The following is a 22,741-nucleotide window of genomic DNA, read 5'->3' as shown; positions in this document are numbered from 1 at the left end:
GGCCAACTTAATCCCGAGGGAGCCGACCTTAGTGTTTAACGTGCCCCAGCGCCGCCGCATTTCTTCCTCACACGACCCAGAAACCCTAGTGGTCGGAGCGAGATCGAAGGTACTCGTTCGACTTCGCTGCGAAAGATGGAGGAAGAATCGAGGCCGGAGGTCGTGTCACAACCGCCCGCTGTGGCCGACGATTGGAGCAAGGAGGACGACGAACCGATCGAAGAGGACCGGCCCCCGGCTGTGGCTGACAAGACCGACGATCCGCCGTCACAAGGTTAGATTCCTGTCCCTTGGATGCGGATGGATCTGCTTCGTATGTTGAGATCTGTTTAGATCTGATGATTTTCCATAAGATGGACTTTACTCTGCCGTTTTCTCGGTGGCCTAATGGAATTCCTGCTCTGCCGGATTTGTAGATTTTTTCCTGATTTTTAATTTTTTAATCACGTTACCTTGGTGCAAGATATTCTTTGATTAAATTTGATATTGCGATTTAAGTCCAACAAGTCGTTGAAAATTTTCCGGTGTACAATCGATCTCTTATTTGGGGAGTCTGACATCAGTTGTTGATTACCGTCCGTCTTGTAGTATATAGGATTACGAATCACGTGTTTTGGAAGTAAAAACAGATTCATGGTTACACGAACTCGTTTTCTACCTGGCTTATTTTTCTTACTTGATTACCTTGCTTTGTGTTACTAGAAATAACAGCTTGAACTTTTTTCTTTTCTTAGTAGAGAATTGTCAGTTAGGTTCTGTTGTAGCTCATTGCTACACCACGTTAGCTAATATTAAGCTTAATTGTCCTTAAATCCACAAAAAGAATGGACATTCATATTCTAGTGGGTCAATGGACTTACCTAGTTGACACCATATAATGATCAATAATCTATCTCTTCCATTTGTTTTCTTTCCAATGCTATGGGAAACTTGGGCTTGCTATACCTTCTATTTAGCATCTGTTTGCTTTATATTGTTAAGCTATAGTTTGTATTATACTCTCGGTTCTTGTGATGCAACAATCAATATTAATGGTTGCCAAGGTAATATGGATTAGCCACAATTAGTTTTGAGACTAATTTGATGGAGTAAAGGAAGTGTTTAGTAACTATAGTATTGATAGCAAAACCGAAATCATATCAAGTATGGGAAACAGAATTTGTTGAACAGATGAATAGTAATAATGTCTTATTTTGATAACATTAGATGTTTTTACTCAATGATATGGATGGAAGGTGTATACTGGGTTGAAATTGAATCTAGTTTGAATAATTTGTTTATGGTCGAACATATCCATCAAGGTATTCGGTTCCTATTTTGTATGATTTTCATCCTTATTCTTGTACTAACTTCATAAGTTTAACATTTCATTGATCAATAATCCTAGTTCTTGGGTTATTTAATTCGATGAGATTAAAAAGAACTGATCCTTGAATAAAGGATTGCTTTATGTGTCTACAGTTGAGTTTTAATATGCCATGTTAAGAGTAATTTGATTATGTGATCATAGTTGATTTTTCCCCTGGCTTTTAAATGGTATTTAAAAGTCTAGTAATTTCTAAAATAAAAGAGAAGGTGGTTTATTTATTCGTTTGCAGTATCAGTTTTGATATTGAAAAGTTTGCACCATGTGACTTATTGGCCACTATTGGACACAGTTAAGGTGTGTCTGCCATGTACCATACAGAAGGAGACTCGTGCCTTCTTCTCGTTGTAGGCCATTTTGGACTGTGCTGCATAGCTATAGAAGAATGAGAATAGATGACAGAGAAAAAGATGTAAAGAGGCTGTAAACGTTTGGGCAGCCCAATGTCACAACCAACTATCAAGCCAAAGGTCACAACCCACTATCAAGCCTGCAACGGATCAAGCAAATTATACTTTGACCCTAAATTATGAGATTCATATCTGTTTAAATACATACTGTCTAAGGACTCTTTTATATAGAAACCTCCAAGTGTATCCTGTTATCGTACAAACTCAGTCCTCGATTCTTTCCCTATAAAATAACATTATCTACTATTTAAAGACCATAATTTGCAATCAATTGTATAGAATATAAGAGAGTAGTTATTTAAATAATACTGAGCTTAGAAAATTAAATATATACAACTATATTCATATAAAAATATTTTTATCCCTAGTTAATGAATGGCCGAGAAATGAATTATATTTTTGCCCCCCTCATTGTGGGACATGTGTCTGTTATCTATTTGTCGTAATGATATGTGTTAAGTTATGAAAGGCATAGAACAAGCGAGAAATTGTTCAGGGATATTTTTTTGCCATTTATAGGAATTTTTTTTATTACTAGTTAAAGGTTTGTTGAGGAATGAGTCAAATTTTTTCCCCTTCTTTGCAGGACACACATCCGTTATCTATTTGTGATTTGGGTTAAGATAGATGATGTTAACCATTAAGTTTTGCAAGTCATAAAACAAGTGAGAACTTGTTTAGGAATTTCTTTTGTCATTTATTGTAGTATCTCCTTCATCTTATTGTTTTCTTTACTTAATATTTGTCTAATCTAATTTTATTCTGATGGAGACACGGTTTCATTGTTACTCGCAGATCTCAAAGAAGAGATTAATTCAAACCTTCAATCTTTGCAGCTGGAAGCAAGAGGTAAAAAGTTGTTTGCTATTGAATAATTCATGTTCCGTATACAAATGGGGCAGTCCATCAAAGAATGTAAAATTTTTAAATTAATTTGGATTTTTTAACCATGATCATATGAATTTTTTTTTCTGTTTTTTTCTTTCTTTTTATGTCTATTATTATAGTGATATAATTGTACTAGTTTTACCAGTGATCTCTGGGTCTTTTTGCTGAACTTCAAAATGAGCTTCAAACCAAAGTTTCTTGTATCTACTATTTTTAATTGCCATCATGTTCTCTTCTTAATTTCAGTGCTTCATATTGTAATTTCAGTGAAGGAAAAGGAGACAGTTACAACTGAGGTACTTGAGGAGCTTGATGAGCTTGATGAGGAGGAAGACAAGAAACGGCACCTAAATGTTGTCTTCATCGGCCATGTCGGTGCGTCAACATATCTTTTTTGGTCTGGTTTTCATAAAGATCATCGACCCATATCATTCTTGCTATCTAAACTGACTGACTTCATTGCTAAACTAGTTTTTCCATACTTCTCATAAAATTAGTAGTCGTATTGATGATTAATTTGGTCTCTTGAAATTAGAAAATAATATGATTTTTCTGCAAACTGTAAAAATAAAGCTGACAATTTTTTGTCTGAAAAAAAATTAATTGATGTTGGAGAATCATGTATTGATATACAAGTTCATGGGGCTATTAAGGATTAATTAAGTTGGTCCATTGGATCCATAATTTTTTGTGATTTATTTTGCAAATTATTCTTTGGAACTTAAATGGAATTACATAACTAGAATTTAGATGAATCTTTTTGATAAATTGTTTTTTCTCTACGCTGAATAATTTACTAGGAAAATTGAGAACCAGGAAATTTTTTGTTATTGATTCAAAGAAAATCTTGTCAGGTATTCTTTTATGTTTCCCTCTCATAATATTCCCATGCAGATGGGCATCAGGCACTTCTTCATGCCAATCTAGACCAGATGGTCCTAGGGGCCTAGGCGAGTAAACAAGGACTGAAGCTTTTTGTATTGCTGACACCATATTGATGCTAAATAGGGGTCAAAGGCCTGATCCCAGCTGGAATAGGACTTCCCAGTCCAATAAGGACTCACAACTGTAATGATGGCTGTTCCTACTCTCTCTTATGAGTCAAGAAAGCTGCTATGAACAAAAATATTAATAATATTTTTGTTCTTCAAGTTCTTTTAGTCTAATGTTGTTAGTAGTAAGGATATGTCCTGTGATTCTCCAGCAATACAGCTTTATTCCCTGTGGCTCAATGTCCTTGGGGGACTATTCTCTTTGAATTTGAGAAAACCTAATCGGGGGGAACAAATGCTGACAGTTCAGTATTAGATCAAGGTCCAATTAATGCCTTCATGAACTTTTATGATGGTGACCATCACTGAAGAGACTGTATATTGGAGAAAACTTAATAAAGACTTCTAGTAATGACATGTATATTGTCGAAGCTTTGACAGCCATTTTAAATGGTCACACAAATTCTGTAGCAACTGGAAGGTTTTCTGCTAGTTAGCAATGAAATCCCCAACTATCAAGGATTTTACAATGATGGGTAAGAACTTTAGGGATGTTAGGTGCAATGTGACAACCATGCCATGTGCTACACATGAAGTGGCTGGCAAGAGTTTCATGTCTCAAGCTCCATTAAGGTGTGCTCCTCAATAATGCTGTCATCAATAAATTTGGTGTTCTTTTAGGCATGGAGTTGGGATAGTACTACTGATCAAGCAACAGCTTTAAGGCATGATGATGTTAAGATATGGTTAAGCAATTCTCCATCACAATCTGGAGGTGATCAAGTCAGTGCATCAAATGTGTGTATCCTGATGATGACTGATGAATGCTTCTGGATGATTATTATGTGGTTCACCATCTTTGGCACCACCAAACATTCAACAACGACATGATTAGTAGCAGTTTCTTTTCTATGGGAGTTAATGGTCACAACTAATTGTTTTGTTGCAGGAGAAATAGGAATCACAACATTTCTTTGGTAGTTGGCACACCACTAGTTTTAGCTACTAGCTTAGTCCGATGGTCCAGTGGACTAGGGTCTTAGCAATAGTGTGTCTAGGTGGATCAACAGTTTTCCTACATTTATCAATGACATCAAGACTGGTTCTTTCTTTTAGGCAAAGCAATTCTTTAGATGCATGGTTACACTTGGAAGACTCCAAGGTTAGTTTAGAACCTTTTAACTCTCTGATGTAGCCATGCAGTGGTACAAATGGTACTTTCTACAGGTGAGCAAGTATATATTGGAGGACTTATTCTTAGGCATTTTCGATAAGATTTTGGTCACCTTGCATGATGAATCACAGTGCCACACTGCATGAACTTACTCAAAGAGGTTATATATTCAAATATCAGAAAGAATTTCAGAAGCCAACAAGATGCACTACATTTACAAAGATATGTTGATTGTGTAGTTCATTGGATGCATATAAGAGAGATTACATTCAGAGGTTTTAGCAGAAGGGTCTGCTACCTTGTAGCTTTTCTTGAGGCGAGGGTGATGAAGGAGAGGACCAACAGTTCACTCTCACTACCGTTATAAGTCAGATTAGACTGGTTCAATTGCAGTCTAACCCTAACATCTTAGTTTGACGAGTGATGCCAGCTCAGCTTGTTACCTTGGTGGCCTTGCATGTTTTATTAGCAATATTCTCATTTGGTCCCTTGTTGGCAACATGGTCTCTTTTGAGTTGTATGCTTTTATTGTGACGAGAAGAGTACTCTTGGCCTGAAGTGGGGGACCATCTCCCACCTTATAGTCATGGCAAATGAAGAGTAAGCTTTCCTAGACCTTGAACAACTGGAGAAGAATTTGGAGATACAGAACAACATTGTTGGTCCCTAACTTTGAATCAGAGATATTTATATTTGTTGTATATGGAGTGGCATAAAAGCCAAAAGCTATGAGGTTTACTTCTTCCATTAAAAAGACATCTAGTTTGGTTTTGGGAGACATGGGCTCATCAACTTATTGTTTTATAGTCATGGGTATGACTAAGAAGCTCAGAATAAAGACGGAATCTGTCTGCATGTTCAAGGTCATTGTGAGTAGTAGAGAATCTCAAGTGTCAAGGGAAGTGTATTAAGGTACCTTTGTCTGTGTAAGGAATTTGATGTTGTCATCCACTCCACTATAATGAGAGGTGTGGATTTGGTTTCTCTCTTTTTTTTTGGTGTCATAACCAACAAGTACCTCCAAAAGTATTGTAATGACCTTTTGAGTATGGAGGATGCAACACTCAACTTAATGAGGATGACAATGCTACAGCTTAACTGATTAGCATCTATTGATTTCTAAACCTTGTGAAATCTTTTTTGTTATCTTTTGGCGTGCAGAAGTTCTCTGCCAACAATGTTGAAATACTAGAACAGCAGCAAACCATTGATAAAATTTTTGGAAGCCAAAAGAGGGTTTACTGGTCTTATGTCAGATATTACTGGGCCTCTAATATTGACACCAGCAGCATGATGCTGCCACACATTCCAAGAACCATACTATCAACTGACTGATCAGGCCTATAAACATTCTAGGTTGAGATAGGTCCAGGACAGCAACAAACAGCTGATGATACATTTCCAGCAGCAATTGGCTTCACTTTAGCCCCTGTTCAAGGCCTGGTCCTAATTGGGCAGCATCCTTCATCGGCGAATTTTCACATGTTCTTTGTTCATTGTATTTCTTGGAAACCTGTTAAACTTGTTGATATATCAATGCCATTCAAAAAGGGTGATGTATATTTGGGTTTATCTAGTTCAAAATTTGCTGCATAATGTTCCTGACCTATTCAGCTAGATATAGTTGAAACCTAGTAATTGTTTACAATTTCTTTCTTCATATTGTATATTAATGGATGCAGATGCTGGGAAGTCTACAATTGGGGGACAGATACTTTTTCTGAGTGGTCAGGTTGACGACCGAACAATTCAGAAATATGAAAAGGAAGCTAAGGATAAAAGCCGAGAAAGCTGGTATGCTAGTGCTATAATCCAAATTTATGATATTTATTTATTAAGGTGCTGCTGAGTTAATGAACTGCTATGTAATCATCAGAAAAATGGTGTTGGATAATTGTATGGTCATACAATGATCTTCTAATCTGCATATCATATACTTATAATTTCCCCAGTGTTAGGTACAAATGAAGTTGGCTTGTTACAATTGCTACTAGTCACTAGTTTCAGCATATTTTACAATAGATTCGGATACATGTTTATAGATTTCATCATTTTCTACATCGTGAGATATATACTTCTGCTTCATCAAGAAATGTAGTCCAGTGCAGTTAAGCAGTATTAACTACTAATCACAGTAAACAAATATTCTTATCTTCCTGGGTTATCCCATTGTGTTGTCATGAACGTTATTTGTGTTTGTATTGTTCATGATTTTTGAGGAAACTAAAATATCTTCTTTTTCAGATGCCTAACAGGCAAGAATTTTGAGTTCACATTTTTTCTTGAATAGCTTAGTGATTATAGGTCAGTTATGGAGGGCGGTCTTTCTTGAGCAAATCAGATGCCATTATTAAGAGTCAGCTTTAAACGTGATTTGTGCTCAGTTGCACTCCTCCTGTTTTGTTCTCATCTGATTTAGTTTCAGATATTCTTAGTCAACCTAAATATAGTGGTTATCCAAATTATATCTAGACTCATTTAAGTAATAGATATTGATTATTTTCAAAGAGAAATTTCTGATGGGAGCACAAAATTTCATGGCTGGTTGACATAAAGACCAAATATTTCAATGAATATTAAGCTGCATTACATCTTATGTTCGATGCCTGTGACATGGAGTATATGCTGGCTTTTTAAACAACAAAATGAATCTTCTTAACTATTAATTGGAAGTAATAACAAATAATTTATACTGAATTTGGTGTAAAAGAACAAGCAATACTTCATATTTTTATTTGAAGATGTTTGTTGCTGCTACAAAAATCTTTTAATAAAGCTTGCAAAGTTTGCTGGTCCACCCCGAGTATTTTTCTCTCCTTGGTGGGAAGGGAATCAGAGTAGGATCTTGCATATGTATCATACTATATGGAGGTTGCTAGTTAGCCCATGGAGAAGTGGTGAGGAACTAGGAGAAATAGAAGCAAAAATAGGGAGATGCTAGTTCTTGAAACAACCACGATCTTCTTTGCTTATGTATTTTCTTAAACCAATAATAGATAATTTAAACTGAATATTATGTGGAGAAAGAAACCATGTAGATTTTTTTTCTTAAAGCATGTTGAATTTGCTAATCCATCATGAGTATTATGTCTCCTTGTGGGAAGAAGAATTGGGAAAGAAAAAACAAGGGAGTAGCAGTGAAAAATTAAGAATATTGGATAGATGAATGATTCAAATGCCAATGCAATATTTGTTGGTCTAACTGGATTGAAACATCCAGCGTGAACCTGTCCCAAATAAAAAGACCCACTGAGCCCTCTTCCTCTCATTTCTTCACCTCTCAAGTTCAAATCTTTCTTCTCCCATTTCGGCACCAAAAACTCTCTCCCAAACTTGATTTTTCTCAAATTCGAGGACTATCATAGGCAATTGAAGGTTCATTCTCAATAAATCATCTCATTTTGTTTGAAATAAGGAAATCCAAATCTCAAATATGAAATTATTCAGTTTATTTTAAATGGAGTTGTATTCTTGTTATTCTTTCTCTATAATGTCATCATTTTATGGATCTAGATCTAAGTTTTAGGGTTCTTGTCGAGTTTACAGAGGAATGTTATATATACTTTTGAATGATTCTGAACAAAAATATTGTGGATTTGTTTGCAGCTTACGAAAATCTTTGCGGATTTGTGTGGATCCGACATGCATCTGTGTGGATTGTCTTAGATCCTTAATGATATAGCCTAAATACATGCAGATCTAAGTTTGGAAAGCAATAGAGTGCCAATTTGGCGTGATATCATTACTGTCGCTTGGATAACCACCATTATGGTAATTCTTACACTAAACAACATTGGTTTGGGTGGAGGAATAACCTGTCTCAAACACTATTTGGCTGGTGGATATTTTGATGTTGTCAGATGCACAAAGGTGTTATAGCAGATCAGACAAGCTTTCATCTCGAAAAGCTCTAATGTTGTAGTAAAAAGCGCAACATAAGGACATGAATACTTGGACAGTTGAGCTAATTGTTTATGATGAGTATGAGAGTCAGCGGATTGATGTTGATGAAGATTCCAAGCTTGCAGCCTTGGTTCTTGCATCCCTAAAATCTCAGTGTGCACACAAGGAGGCCATGAGAACATCGAACTTGAGACTCAGCAGGGTAGGGGCAGTGGTGTCTGTCCGCTTAGCTCAGTCAATGTTTCACTGTGAAGCAACTTAGTGGTAGCAGTGTGTAGGGGCTAGGTAGGAGTGCTAGCATGAGGTAGTCCAGTTGTGCATATCTGCTGCGTAGAGTTGCAAGGATCATGTAGCCCTTGAGCAGGTGGCATGTCGGGCCTTCTTAGTTCATTTGACAGGAGGCCAATTCTTGATATTGTTGAACTAGATCCCGTGGCTTAAGTATTCTGGATTAGTTCTCTTTGAAATCTCTTCAAGTATTGTTCCTTCATTTTCATTTACGTATACCTCCAAAATTATTTTTTCTTCTCAAAAAGGATCATGACTGGCACAATTTAGACCATTTTAGAAAACCACATATTTTTAAGATCAAGCTATGTTTTGTCATGTTGTTGGTTTGATCAATTTTGGGTCAGAAACTTTAACAAATACAACGGCCCCTATGCACATAAGTGTTCTACCATAGGTTCTCTAGTACAATTTCAAAAAATATTTTTTGCACCTCTTTATATAGTACTGTTCATAATAAATATGGAGTCTTCTGTTATTTTATGCAAGCCTTAGGTCCATATTAAAATATGCTTTCCTTGATTGATAAATATAAAACTATTTCCTTTGTGGATTTCATTGTATCGTAAAAGTATTCTCTTAACCCACAAACTTCATTCCTCTTTGTGTTTTTAGTAATAACAAAAGGTGTTAGGTTCAAAATATTTGAACTAAATTTGTCAGTTTCAGCTGAAGCTGAATTTCAGGTGTTGAGTTTAGCTAAAACATTTTACCTATAGTGATTGCTACAGGCTTTGCTTTTATTCTTTGTCATTTGAATTCCTTTTATAAGTAGAAGATAATCTATGCTTTTATCAACAATGTTCAATTACTTAGAAGTTGTTAGGTATTTAAAATCTAGTAGTTACTAATTCCTTTCGTGTCTTCTCTGCATTCTGTATCAATAACCCAATCCTTAGAATAGCTATGAATTGCTACCTCGTATCTTTTCAAGTATTACAGCATTTTATATGAGAGAAGCTCATTAATATATAGATTTCACATTACCACACTTGAAAATATCTAATTTTCCCATTTCTAAAATTATTAGATGTTTCATTTTGCACAACTTTTAAAATACAAAAATACGGAAGCAGAATGGTGAGTTTGGCTATTAATTCAACTATTTGGAGACCTTTTGTGGGTAATGTTTTGCCAAAATGACATGATTGAACCTTTTTGGAACTCCTTGTATTTTTATTCCTTAACCATGTGGGAGCAATCAACTATATATATTTTTTCCTTGTACCAATCAACTTTGTGATATCCTAATAATCTATTGTTCATGTGAGAGTTTACTGAAACCCATAACCACACCCCTTAATCCATTGGTTGACTATGCCATTTTTTATTTAACCATGCACTAGTTTAGCTATGACCATGCAAGAAGTTGACCTGCATGACATCCACGAAGCCTGAACCTAAATATGGGCTATGATGCCAGATTTGCTAGCACAACTCTTTATGGGAGTGAACACTGAACCAGCAATGGTGCATGCATTAAATGGTAATAAGACACTGGTACAGTTAAAAATTTAACCTTATAGGTTATGAGCCAACACCTAGTATAACTAGTCCAACCTTTTCTTTTCTGTTTACCATGTGGAACTAATTAACTTTCCACTGTATTACGGTCTGCAAGCTGCATTCAATTGAATCATTCTGAAATAATGATTTATTACAAGGCCTGTTGCGTGATCTTGTAGGTACATGGCCTACATTATGGACACAAACGAGGAAGAGCGGACAAAGGTTTGATTATTACCTGCATTCTCATATCTGGCTCACTTTCAATCTATTCCAAGACTTTATTTCTCTACCATTGTACTTATTGGATTTGTGTATCATCTGTCACTATTTATTAAGTTCAGTTCTTCTATGCTTTAGGACTTTGGTTTCTCTGGTGTTAATGGTTTGTGAATAAGAAATGACAAACTATGTGGATAAATAATTTTATAAATTATAGTTTGTGATATATTAGAAATGGTGACCCTGTAAAGGAGATACTATCACATATAGATGATTAATCATTTCTTTTTTGCTTGGAAAATCATTTGATTAGTGAGCTGTTCTGCCTTTTCTTGTTTCATATGGTCTATAGGGAATAACTGTGGAAGTTGGCAGAGCTCACTTTGAGACAGAAAGTACAAGATTCACAATTTTAGATGCCCCGGTAACTTCTCTTGTACATGTTTGAGTAATCTTTTTTCTTATTTTGTGAGTTGTTACACTTGTAGTCCTATGGTTTTTTGTTGCACTGCAAACCTGAAATCAATTTGTTTTAGCCAGAAGCTTTCCTCTTTTATTTTCTTTGTTTTTGGTTTCTTTGACATGTGCTTTCGAAGAAATCTTGTTCTCTTTATATTTTTTGTTTTCACAACTTTTATCTTTATGATGGTTTCTTTCCAGAGTAAAAGAAATAGTTTTGCTGGTATACATTTTATCAACAATTATTGACATGTTGAATTAGTTGTACACCAAATTTTGAACACAAGCTAATTTTAAGTGGTTATAATATGAAAAACCTTGCTGAAAGTGCATGACTGTCTTTTGATTGAAAATCTTAAAATTTATTGATAATGCAAATTATTGCATTCTCATTCAACGATGTTGTGACACACATGTTGACTAGAATCTCAAAAAGATGGAAATGCATTGAAAAGTTAGAAGATTTTGTTGCCTGTTGGCATTTTCTCCTATACATGATATATTCCTCGAGGGAAATGCTGCTATCTATTATTTGGCTAAATTAAGATGAAAAGAAAAAGAAATGCAACCTGTCATGGTAATTCCTTTTATTTAGAAAATTCACTTTCCTGTTGCCTTATTCTTTCATAAATAATGTATCTATTGAAGGACATCTTATGATTTGTACCCTTGTGGAGTCTAATGAGATAAAAAGGGAAATATAGTTACCAAAAAATTTGTTGTTAAACCAGAAATGTCCATTTAACTTGATTTTCAAATGCTATTGTTATTTGACGGTTCAGTCCCCAAGCATTTCTATTATTTGTGGTATGGTTTATGCATGCTTTTACTTGATTGGGCCTGTTTTTCACTTTCATACTCATTTGTTTTGAAACATGCTGTGGCTCTCCTCTTGACATTTTCTGAGTACTCATGTATTCTCTTTTAGAATAATTGTATAATTCACTGCTTATGTAGCCAATTCACAAGGTTCAAATTTTATTGCAGGGTCATAAAAGCTATGTGCCCAACATGATCAGTGGTGCATCTCAAGCTGATATTGGCGTCTTGGTAAGTTTGTATATGAACATATTTATTTAGCATGTGTGAAGTTTTAAATTTTATGAGTCCTATACTTTGGCCTTTTTCTGGGTAATAGGTCATATCTGCTCGAAAGGGAGAGTTTGAAACTGGATTTGAAAAAGGTGGGCAGACCCGTGAACATGTGCTACTTGCGAAAACATTGGGTGTTGTTAAGTTGATTGTTGTTGTCAACAAAATGGATGATCCTACTGTGGGATGGTCAAAAGAAAGGTCAATTTATTGTTTATAACATTTTGCTGCAGTCCAAATGAGCTTTACCTTTAAAATTGTAAAATGTTGTTGTTGGTTTATTATGCTTCAGATTTGATGAGATCGAATCTAAGATGGTTCCCTTTTTACGGTCTTCTGGTTACAATGTAAAGAAAGGTAACATAAACGAACTTTTGTATTGCATGTTTAATGTTTTTGGGTACTATTTTATGTTCATTTGGCTTCCTCTTTGAGGCATCTTGAGCATCTGGTTTATGGACATTTCTGTCTTGTGAATTGGCTGAACTAAGTATCAACTGTAAATGGAACAACAAAGAGAGTTGGTACAAGACTGGGTCGGTTTTGTTTGTTTCATCACATCTTGTTTAATTTTTCTGGAGAATTAGTTTGCCAATAGCTATGTCCTAAATCCTGTATAAATTATTATGGATTCTTTACAAGTATGGATCTGTTTTACAGCAGAAAGGATGGATTGATGAAAACATTGTCTAGAGAGTAAAAACAGAGTGATTAAAGTGGAGAGGGATATTGGGAGCTTTGTTCGATCATAATGTAGCTCTTAAAATGGATTAAAGTGTTTTCGAAAAAAAAGGATTAAAGTATCGGACAATTGGAAAAAAGAATATATACAAAAAGTTAGGATAGTTGAGTTGAGAGTGTTGACATGCATGTATGAGATTTCTAGAATTGATAAAATAAAAAAAATTATATATACATTTGCAAATGATTAGGTGTAATCTTGTAGACTGTGCCTTTCTTACAGTAATTTTCTCTGATAAACCCCCTACCCTTTCATGAAATTATGCTCTATGCATTTTGATGAAATATGATTAGACTCATGCCAATGGTTGTTGCCAGTGGACTCGTGAGAATATTTTTCAAATATTCTCTACTTTCATGAGTTGTTTTAAGCTTCAAAAGACCAGAATTACATCATCACTCTTTTTTTTTTCTTGCATTTGATCTTCTTAAAAGGTTGATAATACTATTTTTTTCACCTGGTCTTCTTTAAATATTCTTTCATGATTTATTTGGTTTTTTTCCAGTCAGAGTAAATTTGAATTCTACCAACATGTTTATTACTTAATTTTCACTTAGAATTAGATTTTTTGCATATCTTAATATTAAAAGTTCTCGTGTCAAGTTTGCAACTTTTTAAATTAAGCTGGAACTATGTGTATATTTCGTAAATCTCTTTTTAAGTGTAAGCCAGACTGGCATGGACCTCACTTGGAACCGTGCTATCTGATTTAGATTCATGGCCCGTTGAACAACCGATCAGTCTCAATCATTCCTACAGAATAGCAAGTGAAAAGCCACTGATTGCACTCAGCTGGCTTGTAATTCGAGGATGGTGATACTTCTCCACTTAATTCTAATCATCATGAGCTCTGAATTCCTGATGTGAGATCAGTAATAGTGTGTTTATAATGACAAAGTAACATTATTCAACTGATGCCATTTAAAATAACATAGCAGTAGTTCATCCAGCAGACTATAAGTGGAAAGAGAAGGGCAATGCGAAGACAGTTGATGAATTTGAGGAGATGAGAGATGATAGTTGAGATTGGGCTAGACAAGAGTTCCTTGTATCAACAATGTTTTTACTGGAACTGATTTTGTTGGCCATGAATGATAACTGATCCCAGTATCCTAGTTTGATAAAGAACTTCCAAAAGTACATAAAATTAGACGACGCATGTATTGCCCATACATCATAAATATATAGTTAACAGATTTTATAATACATGAATTTAATCACCACAAAAGCCATACCTTGCTAGTGGTGCAGCATAACTACCAAAATGATTATTATGCTAAATTAGAAAATAGGTAAACTTGGGGCATGATTGGACATGTGACTGACATGAACGTGTAAGGTGCCATTGTCACAGCACTAAACATGGAAATGTACCAAGCAGACCTGAGGTTTGGGCATGCCTGATGCATTATTGGAAACTGTTGACATCTGCAAGCCTTCCAATTTTGTTGTGTTTGGTTTTGTCAGTGGAAATGTAGGTTATGATACAATTAGACGACACATGTATTGCCCATACATCATAAATATATAGTTAACAAATTTTATAATACATGAATTTAATCACCACAAAAGCCATACCTTGCCAGACCTGAGGTTTGGGCATGCCTGACGCATTATTGGAAACTGTTGACATCTGCAAGCCTTCCAATTTTGTTGTGTTTGGTTTTGTCAGTGGAAATGTAGGTTATGATACAATGTGGAACTGACCAAGCATGTATTAATGAAGTCTAAGACATATTTATGAAAAAATAAGAGTTACGATTTCATTTGTATTAATTTGCTTAGTTTGTGCTTATCATGAATATAGTTCTTTATGTTTTATTGGATTGCTCTGATATTTTGCAATTGATTGATATCTTCTAAAATCTGCAAGTCAACTAGGGAGACCTGGGTATTAAGTTAGAAGGTTGGAATGGAAACCTTGCTGAACAATGTCAGTTGCAGGATGCAACTTGTTGATTATTTGAGAAAATTACTGATGCCTTCACTTAATAGACCTTAATTAAATTTCTATGTTGCTAATGCTCCTTATTCAGATGTTCAATTCCTTCCTATATCTGGGTTGGTGGGTAGCAACATGAAGACCAGAGTTGAGAAAAGCATCTGTGGTTGGTGGGACGGTCCGTGCCTGTTTGAAGTTTTCAATTCTGTTGAAGTTCCACCCCGTGATCCTAATGGACCTTTCAGGTTTGCAAAAATTACTGCCTTTTATAAACCATGACTTGATGTCTCCAATGAACTTCGACACTTTGCATTTCTGATTACTTCCAGAATTTGGATCTTCAAAAGGAAAAAGAAAAACTATGATGGTGCTTTATATATATATGTATGTTTATATGTATATATATGTATGTATGTATATGTGTGTATATATGTATGTATGTATATCCTTAACCACTTCATCCTTTTAACTGTCTTATATTTGTCTTCTATTTCACATAGTTTTGGTCTCACTTCTTTTTCATGTGGGTGTAAACAATCCTTTCTTCTTCTTTTCCTTCATTTTGTGAAATTTTGGTACCCTATATTCGACGTGTAAAATTTGAGTATTTTTGATATGCAGACTGCCAATTATTGATAAATACAAGGACATGGGAATTGTAGTGATGGGAAAAGTGGAGTCCGGAAGTATCCGGGAAGGCGATAGTTTGTTGGTTATGCCTAACAAGGTATAATGTGTTTCTTTGTTACAAGCCGCCTAAAAGTACCATTTTCAAGTTGCAGTTAGTGAACTTGGAGTAACTAAATTTTCTTATATGCTGTTGTATAGGCCAGTGTCAAAGTTCTTGCTATATATTGCGATGAAAATAAAGTAAAACGCGCTGGTCCTGGCGAGAATGTCAGGGTAAGATTATCAGGCATTGAAGAAGAGGACATCTTGGCTGGTTTTGTCCTTTCAAGTGTCGGTATGTATCACTACTTTGGGATTGGTAGTCTTTGTAATTTTATTTAGCTTAATTGCTTGATTAGCACTTCAAAGATGAGCATGCATTCAATTCTTGACCAACTATTTCAACTTTCATAGGTTAACATAGACAAGTGAATGGTTGCAATATTTGTGAGTGAGATTCCCAACACCATATATACTAAATTAAACAAAATACACTTGAGGTGGCTGCAGGATATGTGAAATTACTTCTCATATCTGTGTTTGATATTATTGTGTTTTTTTTTACAAGCCAAAACATGTTTGAGCAGAACAGGATGGGCATGCATTAATCAATATAGTCATTTTGAAGAGGGCAGAAGCACCCGGTAAGGTATTCATATAGATGAATGTAAGATTTAATTTGTGAGGCATATATGTTGTGACATCTTCTAGGAGGGAACAAAATCAAGGTAAACCTGTGGGGAAATACCTAAATGACACAAGATACATGCAGAAGTACGGAGAGAAAATAAGAAGAAAGTAATGCAACATCAAGTACAATTGCTTGTTTTATGTAGTTTTTCGGGTTGTTTACCTGTCACTCCTGATGTGTGCATGCTGAAAATATGAACCCTGCAGTTCAGCATCTAGGCTGTTCAGACTGAGTTTGAAAAGAAAAATATATTGTTAGTGATAAAAAGAAAATTACTGTCTAACTTTTCTGTAATGTCTCCTGAATACTGTATGTACTGAGCTGTATTTTTGGTACTATTTAGGTTTTTCCTATATGTTGTTATCATCATTTTATATAAAGTTGCAATTGCTGCGACCACTAAAGATACCTAGCTTCGTACACTCAGCATAATGTTGGGGGTTCAACTATGAATTTGTGTTTTGTTGACTTAGGGCCATCAGTTAAACTGGATTTCAAGTTGTGCTGGGAATTAAGTCTTAGGTCGATAGGGGATATTGATTATCGAGTCTGGTTATACTAGGATGAGAACTAATTTCCTATCAAAATATACCTGTCTATTTGTATATGCAGGTTTATGTACACATGGAGTTGTTAGCTCCATTTCTTATGACTTAAATGCACGGGCAAATGGCATTCACAACTTAAAACTACGTTGCATTTGATGTTTGTATTAACTATTAAGCATACTTGGGATTCTTAACTAGATACTTGAAACTAGTCTTTTTCTTCTATGATTGCCTAGAGCAAGGTATGCAATATCGTACCGTACCGGTGTTTCGAGGTTGGCTCGGTACGGTATGGTATCATGTACCGCTCGATACACTAGGGCGTACCGAGCAGTACACCAGGGCATACCAAGTGGTACACCAGGGCGTACCGAGTAGTTTTAAATATTTCTTCCTCTTACTGTAGCACGTTCTGTCCGGTAGCAGGTGATCCGCGTACCGATATGTCGTCGAACCATTACGTACCGCCCGTATCGGGCGGTACTATTCGAAATTGCATACCATGGCCTAGAGTACCTAAACTTTGTGAAAGGTTCCTTTTAAAGTAGCTTGAGGTGAGTTGTGTAGTACAGTGGTGGGTTCTAGATTTTGGTGATGTTATTTTAGTGTGTCGAAGTTGAAGCATTCGGGAGTTGTATATGCATGGAGTATTTGCATTGATTTCTTTCTTTTACCCTTGTATTTTCTTTCCCCTCCCCATCCCTTGTTTATCTTCTCTCCTTTCTTTTCTTTATTTCATTATGTCCCTTCACTGCCAAGGAAGGCCTACCCTTCCATGTTTTCTTCTGAAGCATTTAGGGTGAGTTATATTCGTTTCTTTTCTTACCTTTGTCTCTCTTTTTGTTTTTCTTCCCTTCTCTCTCTTCTTCTTTCTCATCACCTAACTTCTTCTGTTTCTTTTTTTTTCAGTGTCTTTCCATGAGGGTATCACCCTTTAGTTGTTCGTTGGATTCTCTTAGTGTCCTGTTATGTTTTAGAGGTAAAGTTTCTGCATCAAATGGATCCATTTGAACATTTGTCTGTCCATTCTCTTGATTTATTGGAGTGGATCTGTCAGAATCTCAATCAGTATTGGTTTTGTTGGTTGTTCAACAAATGGAGCAAGTGATCTCCAAGATATTTAGGCTACTTCCTGCTTCATGCAAGCCTCACAAATTCTCTATAGTCTAGTGCACCGATGCTATGTAGGCCTGATATCCTCCGAGCCACTTACTGGGTAGTTTCACAAGCTCAGGGGGTGATTTGAAATTGGAGTTCTGAATTCTCCACACTGTTTTAATCTCAGCCTTCTCTCCCTTGAGTTAACTCATCTTATTCCTCCATGAACCCGAGTTCCACCTGTGATCGTTCTTTTCCTCTATGCTCGCCTTAATGGTGATATTTAACACTGGCCTGTCAAAGTATGCTAGTTTAACCCTTTGCTAAACAGTTTTTATGTTGATCTACTCTTTCTAGCTGCAGTTCAATTTAGACCCTAGATACCCTCGGTATCATGGACCTTTCTTCTGACCGAACAGAATCAGTGACTTAAATGCCTTGGAACTTTAGAACTGAAATCATTTTAATTAATAAACACGCCTTCAAAGTGGTAAAGCATAGGTTTGGTCCTGTTGCTATTATTTTCATGTATCACTTGCCAAGGATACTTGAGGTGTGAAGGAAAACAAATTCGTGATGTTGGACTTGCTGCTGCTTTAGTTGGTTTATGTATTTCTCATTTCTTTCTCTAGGACATCTCGCTTGCATTGTCTTTTTGGTAGACCTGGGACCAGAAAACTGGATCATGCACAAGGACACTTCTTGAAGTCTATTTTTGTCCTCTTGGATTCCTTCGATGTAGAAGATTATTCTTCATCCTCGTTCTTGTTATCATATGCTAACTATGGTTATATCTGTACTGGAATTCGATGAATTGTATTCTTACAATTTGAGGATCTTTATTTTCTTGGAAACAGAACTTTGGAGAAAAGTAGAAGCCTTAATTAGTCTTTCTGCTTACCAAAGACAAGATGAGTTATTAAAGGTTTTTTTAATCTATTCTCAAAGTACCTAATGTTTAAAATATTTAGCAGCATACCACCGGTTAACCATAGCCCCACACACTAAAATTGCTTTCTAAATGTTGATCCAATAAAATCCAAATCGAAGTACAACCAAAACAGAAATGTAGGTCACTTGTGAATTGATATCCGTACACCTGTTAGCCCACAAAACATCAAAGCACACTCACAGCAAGAATTGGGTTTAATGTGGCTTACTGACATCACTGTTTTTTGTATATCTGACTGAAGGATATTTTCATTTTTAATTTGCTTGAATCAGAAGATCGACAATACTAATACTGCTGATTTTTCAAAATAATGTCATGCAGCAAATCCAGTAGGTGCAGTATTTGAATTTAAAGCTCAATTGCAGATTCTCGAGTTGCTGGACAATGTAAGTGTTTCCCTTTTGGATGGCTGTCGCTATTGGGCTTATTCAGAAAACAAAACCAACCTTGATTTTGTCAGGCTATCTTTACTGCTGGCTACAAGGCCGTATTGCACATCCATGCAATTGTTGAGGAATGTGAAATTGTAGAACTTATAGAAGAAATTGATACAAAGAAAAAGAAGGATACTGATCCCAAAAAGAGGAAGCCAAAACGAAAACCTCTTTTTGTTAAGAATGGTGCTGTTGTTGTGTGCCGCATTCAGGTCCAAGTCCTTTTAATACCGAAAATAGGATGACAACCATATGCATTTCCACAGTTCTAACTATGAATGATTTTCAGGTGAATAACTTGATATGCATCGAGAATTTTTCTGATTTCGCCCAGCTTGGGAGATTCACGCTTCGAACTGAAGGTAAAATGACAGCTACTAGCTACTGATTATGTGAATCGAGCTTGTGGCAGTCGTTTACTTTGTAAGCTGCTTTTACAGGGAAAACAGTGGCAGTGGGAAAAGTTGTTTCACTTCCAGCTGCCGGAAACTCCACATTTGTGTAACTGGATGTAATTGAATTTTGATATAGATGAAAGGTGCTTGTTTCTTCTTTCCCCCTATTATTTGGAGGATTTCTGGTTAAGAATCTCCTTTTCCTATCCAGCATTTGTTAAAAAGTTTCCAGTTATGTTGGTTGCAATAGGAACTGGCATTTTTGCTCTCTGAGTAAAGTATTTTGCTTAAATGTATTGGTTAGGTTGAGAATTTCTTGGAAGCAGACTTGCTGAGACCATGGCTCCCATTAGAGCATTGGAAAGGCGCATGAGTTCTAAATTCTAGCTTTGGCGAAGACTGCTTATTTTTATAATTATCGAGGTTCTTGTAACATCTTATGATGCACATTTTCCAGTCAGATACAAATGTGTGAGCGAGCTACAATTCAACTTCTTGCTTTTAGCATCCTAGTGCTGCTTCATGCTTATAGAAAGTAATGTCTCGGTGACTTGATCTCCTATCACTCCTGTATTTTAAGCTGAACCTGGAAATGTTATATTTTTTTCTCCTAGTGTTCCATATTTTCTTCTTGATGTGATTCAATATGTGTCATGTATTATGGCTGCTTATGAATGCCAGATTATTACGGTTGCTCTATGGTTTCTACATGTTTTATAAAAACGATCATTTTATCTGATCACAGATCCAAGTGTTTGATGCCATGTAGATCCTGCTGAAATCTAAGAAAGAGAACAGAAAAAGAATTCCAATGTTAGGAAAAAATAAAGTTACACGACACCTGAGCAGGATGGTAAGATGCTGTGGCTTTGATTCATCAATGGTTATGTCTTTGAAAATATTTGCTGTCGAAATTATTCTCTCTGAGTGGCTGCTGTTGCTGCGGCATTGGTGGTTGGTTTTCTTGGATCATCTTTTAAAAAAAACTAGTCAGTCATTCTTGGGGGTTTTCTGTCTGCTCCTCTTCTTAGCAGTTTGTTTTCTTGTTTGATGTCTAGGAGAAGATTAAGTGGTGAACGATGACAAGCTAAAGCTACGGTATTGATATATTTAATCGGTTGTTTGGTTAAGTGAAAAATATTAAAAAATATATGATAAATTGATCCGCTTAGATGTACTTTTGCTTGTGGTTTTCCCTATTGTCCTGTTATATTAAGCTATTTAACTTTATTGAAGGCCTATCCTCTAACAAAATATACGTTACTCAATTGCTTATTCAGCACATGCCTTGCTCCTCTTGTTAGCACTACAAAGTGTGCGACATAGTATTCTATAACCAACTAAATTGCTGTGATGGCGGCATAATATTCTATGACCATTTAATTCCTTGTCACAGCAGAACAGCCATCCTCATCCATACGTGAGGATTGTTATAGGCTCCCGGTGAAGTCTCATGGAGATGCGTCTTTTAATATATTACATCTACTTATGCCCAGCCCTGAAAAGTACATTTTGATACTACCATTTATCATAAAATTTCTCATTTCATGATGACATCTGATTAGAGTTCTCAGGATAAGTTTGTCAACTCTTTTAGGATCAGCTCCTTTGGTGCCTCAGGTTATTGCTCGGCTCTATTGAGTATAGGATCTTCTATGGAGGTCAACCTCTTAGCGTTGACTATAAGCTGTTTAAACGTATTGATGTCAGGCCAATCTAATTTATGGAGTCTTTGATTTTGATTTGATAAGGAGCTACAGTGACTCCGGTAGTTTTTTTAATTTTTATCATCACATGTTTTCTTTTTTTATTTCTTTATTATTAGAAAACATAATCACTACTACTTCCAATGAAGATTTCCTGGGTATCGAACTGCTACATAAATATGATCTATTATGTGAATTCCTTACACTGCAGTAACTCTTCCGCAAAGCAGAGTTGAGACTGGTAGAGTCACATTATGGAGCAGGCATTTGGGTTGTCATCACTGAACAAGGCGGCAAGCTCGTCCTCCGGTTTGACGACTTGGCTGGAGACTCTGATCGCCTCCACGTTCCTTACGTACCCCGCAGGTGCCTTCTTGTCGTAGGTTTGAGCAGCATACGGGCGAGCAACGACGTTATAAGGAACATACGGCCAGATCTCAGCCTTCTTCCCCGTGGACTTGACCCTCTTCACCACCTTGTGTGGCTCCACATAGCCTGTCACAGTCACCTTGTACTGCTTTCTGCTGATGTCCACCGATCGAACCCCTGTGGAGATCACCCAGTGGAAGTGAAGTAGATCAGGAGTTGGTATAACAATGGCTCGACGGACGACTAGTACAGGTGGAGAAGGTCGAACCTTTCATGGTAGAAAGTGCATTCCTAACTTTTAGCTCGCAGCCCTCGCAGTCCATCCTGACCCTGAGCTCCACAGTCTGAAACTGCTTCCTCTTATTGTACCTGTGGCCGCCGCCGAGCAAGCTGGAGAGGAAATCTAAGGTGCCTCCCATGGTGCTCCTTTGCAGCTACACCCTCGACAATCATAAAAGAAAAGAAGGAAAGGAGAGAAGAAGAGGGGACAAGATTGTTTATGAGAAGAACTATGAATCAGACCAAGAGCTTATACTGGTGCTTTTAGCTCTAGGTGTTTGTTCTTCCTTGGAAAGGAAAACAATCTCTCTCTCTCTCTCTCTCTCTCTCTCTGAGATACCTTACTTCGGGTTGGTCTTCTTTGCTGCAACTTTGCTTCACTGCAACCCCTCTTATATAGGCACGAGAGAGAGAAACCAAAAAGACTATCACCAACCCAAAAGGTTTCGAATGCAGCAATGATTAAGGCAAATTCAACAGGGAACGATACTGTACTTGTGTGTGTGTGATTGGGACTTGGCCCTCAGAAGAATAATATAAGGTGACGTGTGGGGGAGTGGAGAAGCTGGTCCTTAAGGCACAAGAAACCTATTGGAACTTGAACTGTAAATGTTCT

At 36.3% G+C, this 22,741-nt stretch overlaps 2 protein-coding genes across 2 annotated transcripts; one reads left to right on the top strand and one right to left on the bottom strand.

The window, feature by feature from the left end:
• Positions 1-20,416, top strand: LOC135607083 (uncharacterized). The gene is made up of 17 exons (XM_065098587.1): positions 1-274; positions 2,572-2,625; positions 2,932-3,039; positions 6,513-6,624; positions 10,707-10,752; positions 11,102-11,173; positions 12,196-12,258; positions 12,347-12,501; positions 12,593-12,657; positions 15,079-15,229; positions 15,606-15,711; positions 15,813-15,948; positions 19,264-19,328; positions 19,403-19,588; positions 19,666-19,738; positions 19,817-19,914; positions 20,076-20,416. The coding sequence occupies exons 1-16, from the start codon at positions 136-138 to the stop codon at positions 19,879-19,881; spliced, it is 1,596 nt and encodes a 531-aa protein (XP_064954659.1). The 5' UTR covers positions 1-135; the 3' UTR covers positions 19,882-19,914; positions 20,076-20,416.
• A 1,193-nt stretch (positions 20,417-21,609) lies between these two features.
• Positions 21,610-22,504, bottom strand: LOC103977613 (heavy metal-associated isoprenylated plant protein 23). The gene is made up of 2 exons (XM_009393177.3): positions 22,115-22,504; positions 21,610-22,023 (listed from the first exon to the last, which is right to left on the bottom strand). Exons 1-2 carry the CDS (start codon positions 22,263-22,265, stop codon positions 21,725-21,727), a joined length of 450 nt encoding a protein of 149 aa, XP_009391452.1. The 5' UTR covers positions 22,266-22,504; the 3' UTR covers positions 21,610-21,724.
• Positions 22,505-22,741: the final 237 nt, after the last annotated feature.

The sequence above is a fragment of the Musa acuminata genome, chromosome BXJ2-3 (genome assembly GCF_036884655.1).
Source record: "Musa acuminata AAA Group cultivar baxijiao chromosome BXJ2-3, Cavendish_Baxijiao_AAA, whole genome shotgun sequence".
In the NCBI taxonomy this organism is placed as follows: Eukaryota; Viridiplantae; Streptophyta; class Magnoliopsida; order Zingiberales; family Musaceae; genus Musa; species Musa acuminata.
The sequence above is the reverse complement of the archived record's forward strand: the minus strand, read 5'-3'. Positions and strand labels throughout refer to the sequence as shown.

What these genes read in the sequence shown, in the direction of transcription:
- LOC103977613 (XM_009393177.3), bottom strand. Translation starts at nt 22,265, where the DNA reads ATGGGAGGCACCTTAGATTTCCTCTCCAGCTTGCTCGGCGGCGGCCAC. An exon ending in TGCACTTTCTACCATGAAAG is followed by an intron (nt 22,024 to 22,114) that starts GTTCGACCTTCT and finishes TGATCTCCACAG; the next exon opens with GGGTTCGATCGGTGGACATC.
- LOC135607083 (XM_065098587.1), top strand. Translation starts at nt 136, where the DNA reads ATGGAGGAAGAATCGAGGCCGGAGGTCGTGTCACAACCGCCCGCTGTG. An exon ending in GATCCTAATGGACCTTTCAG is followed by an intron (nt 15,230 to 15,605) that starts GTTTGCAAAAAT and finishes TTTGATATGCAG; the next exon opens with ACTGCCAATTATTGATAAAT. An exon ending in TTGTTGTGTGCCGCATTCAG is followed by an intron (nt 19,589 to 19,665) that starts GTCCAAGTCCTT and finishes AATGATTTTCAG; the next exon opens with GTGAATAACTTGATATGCAT.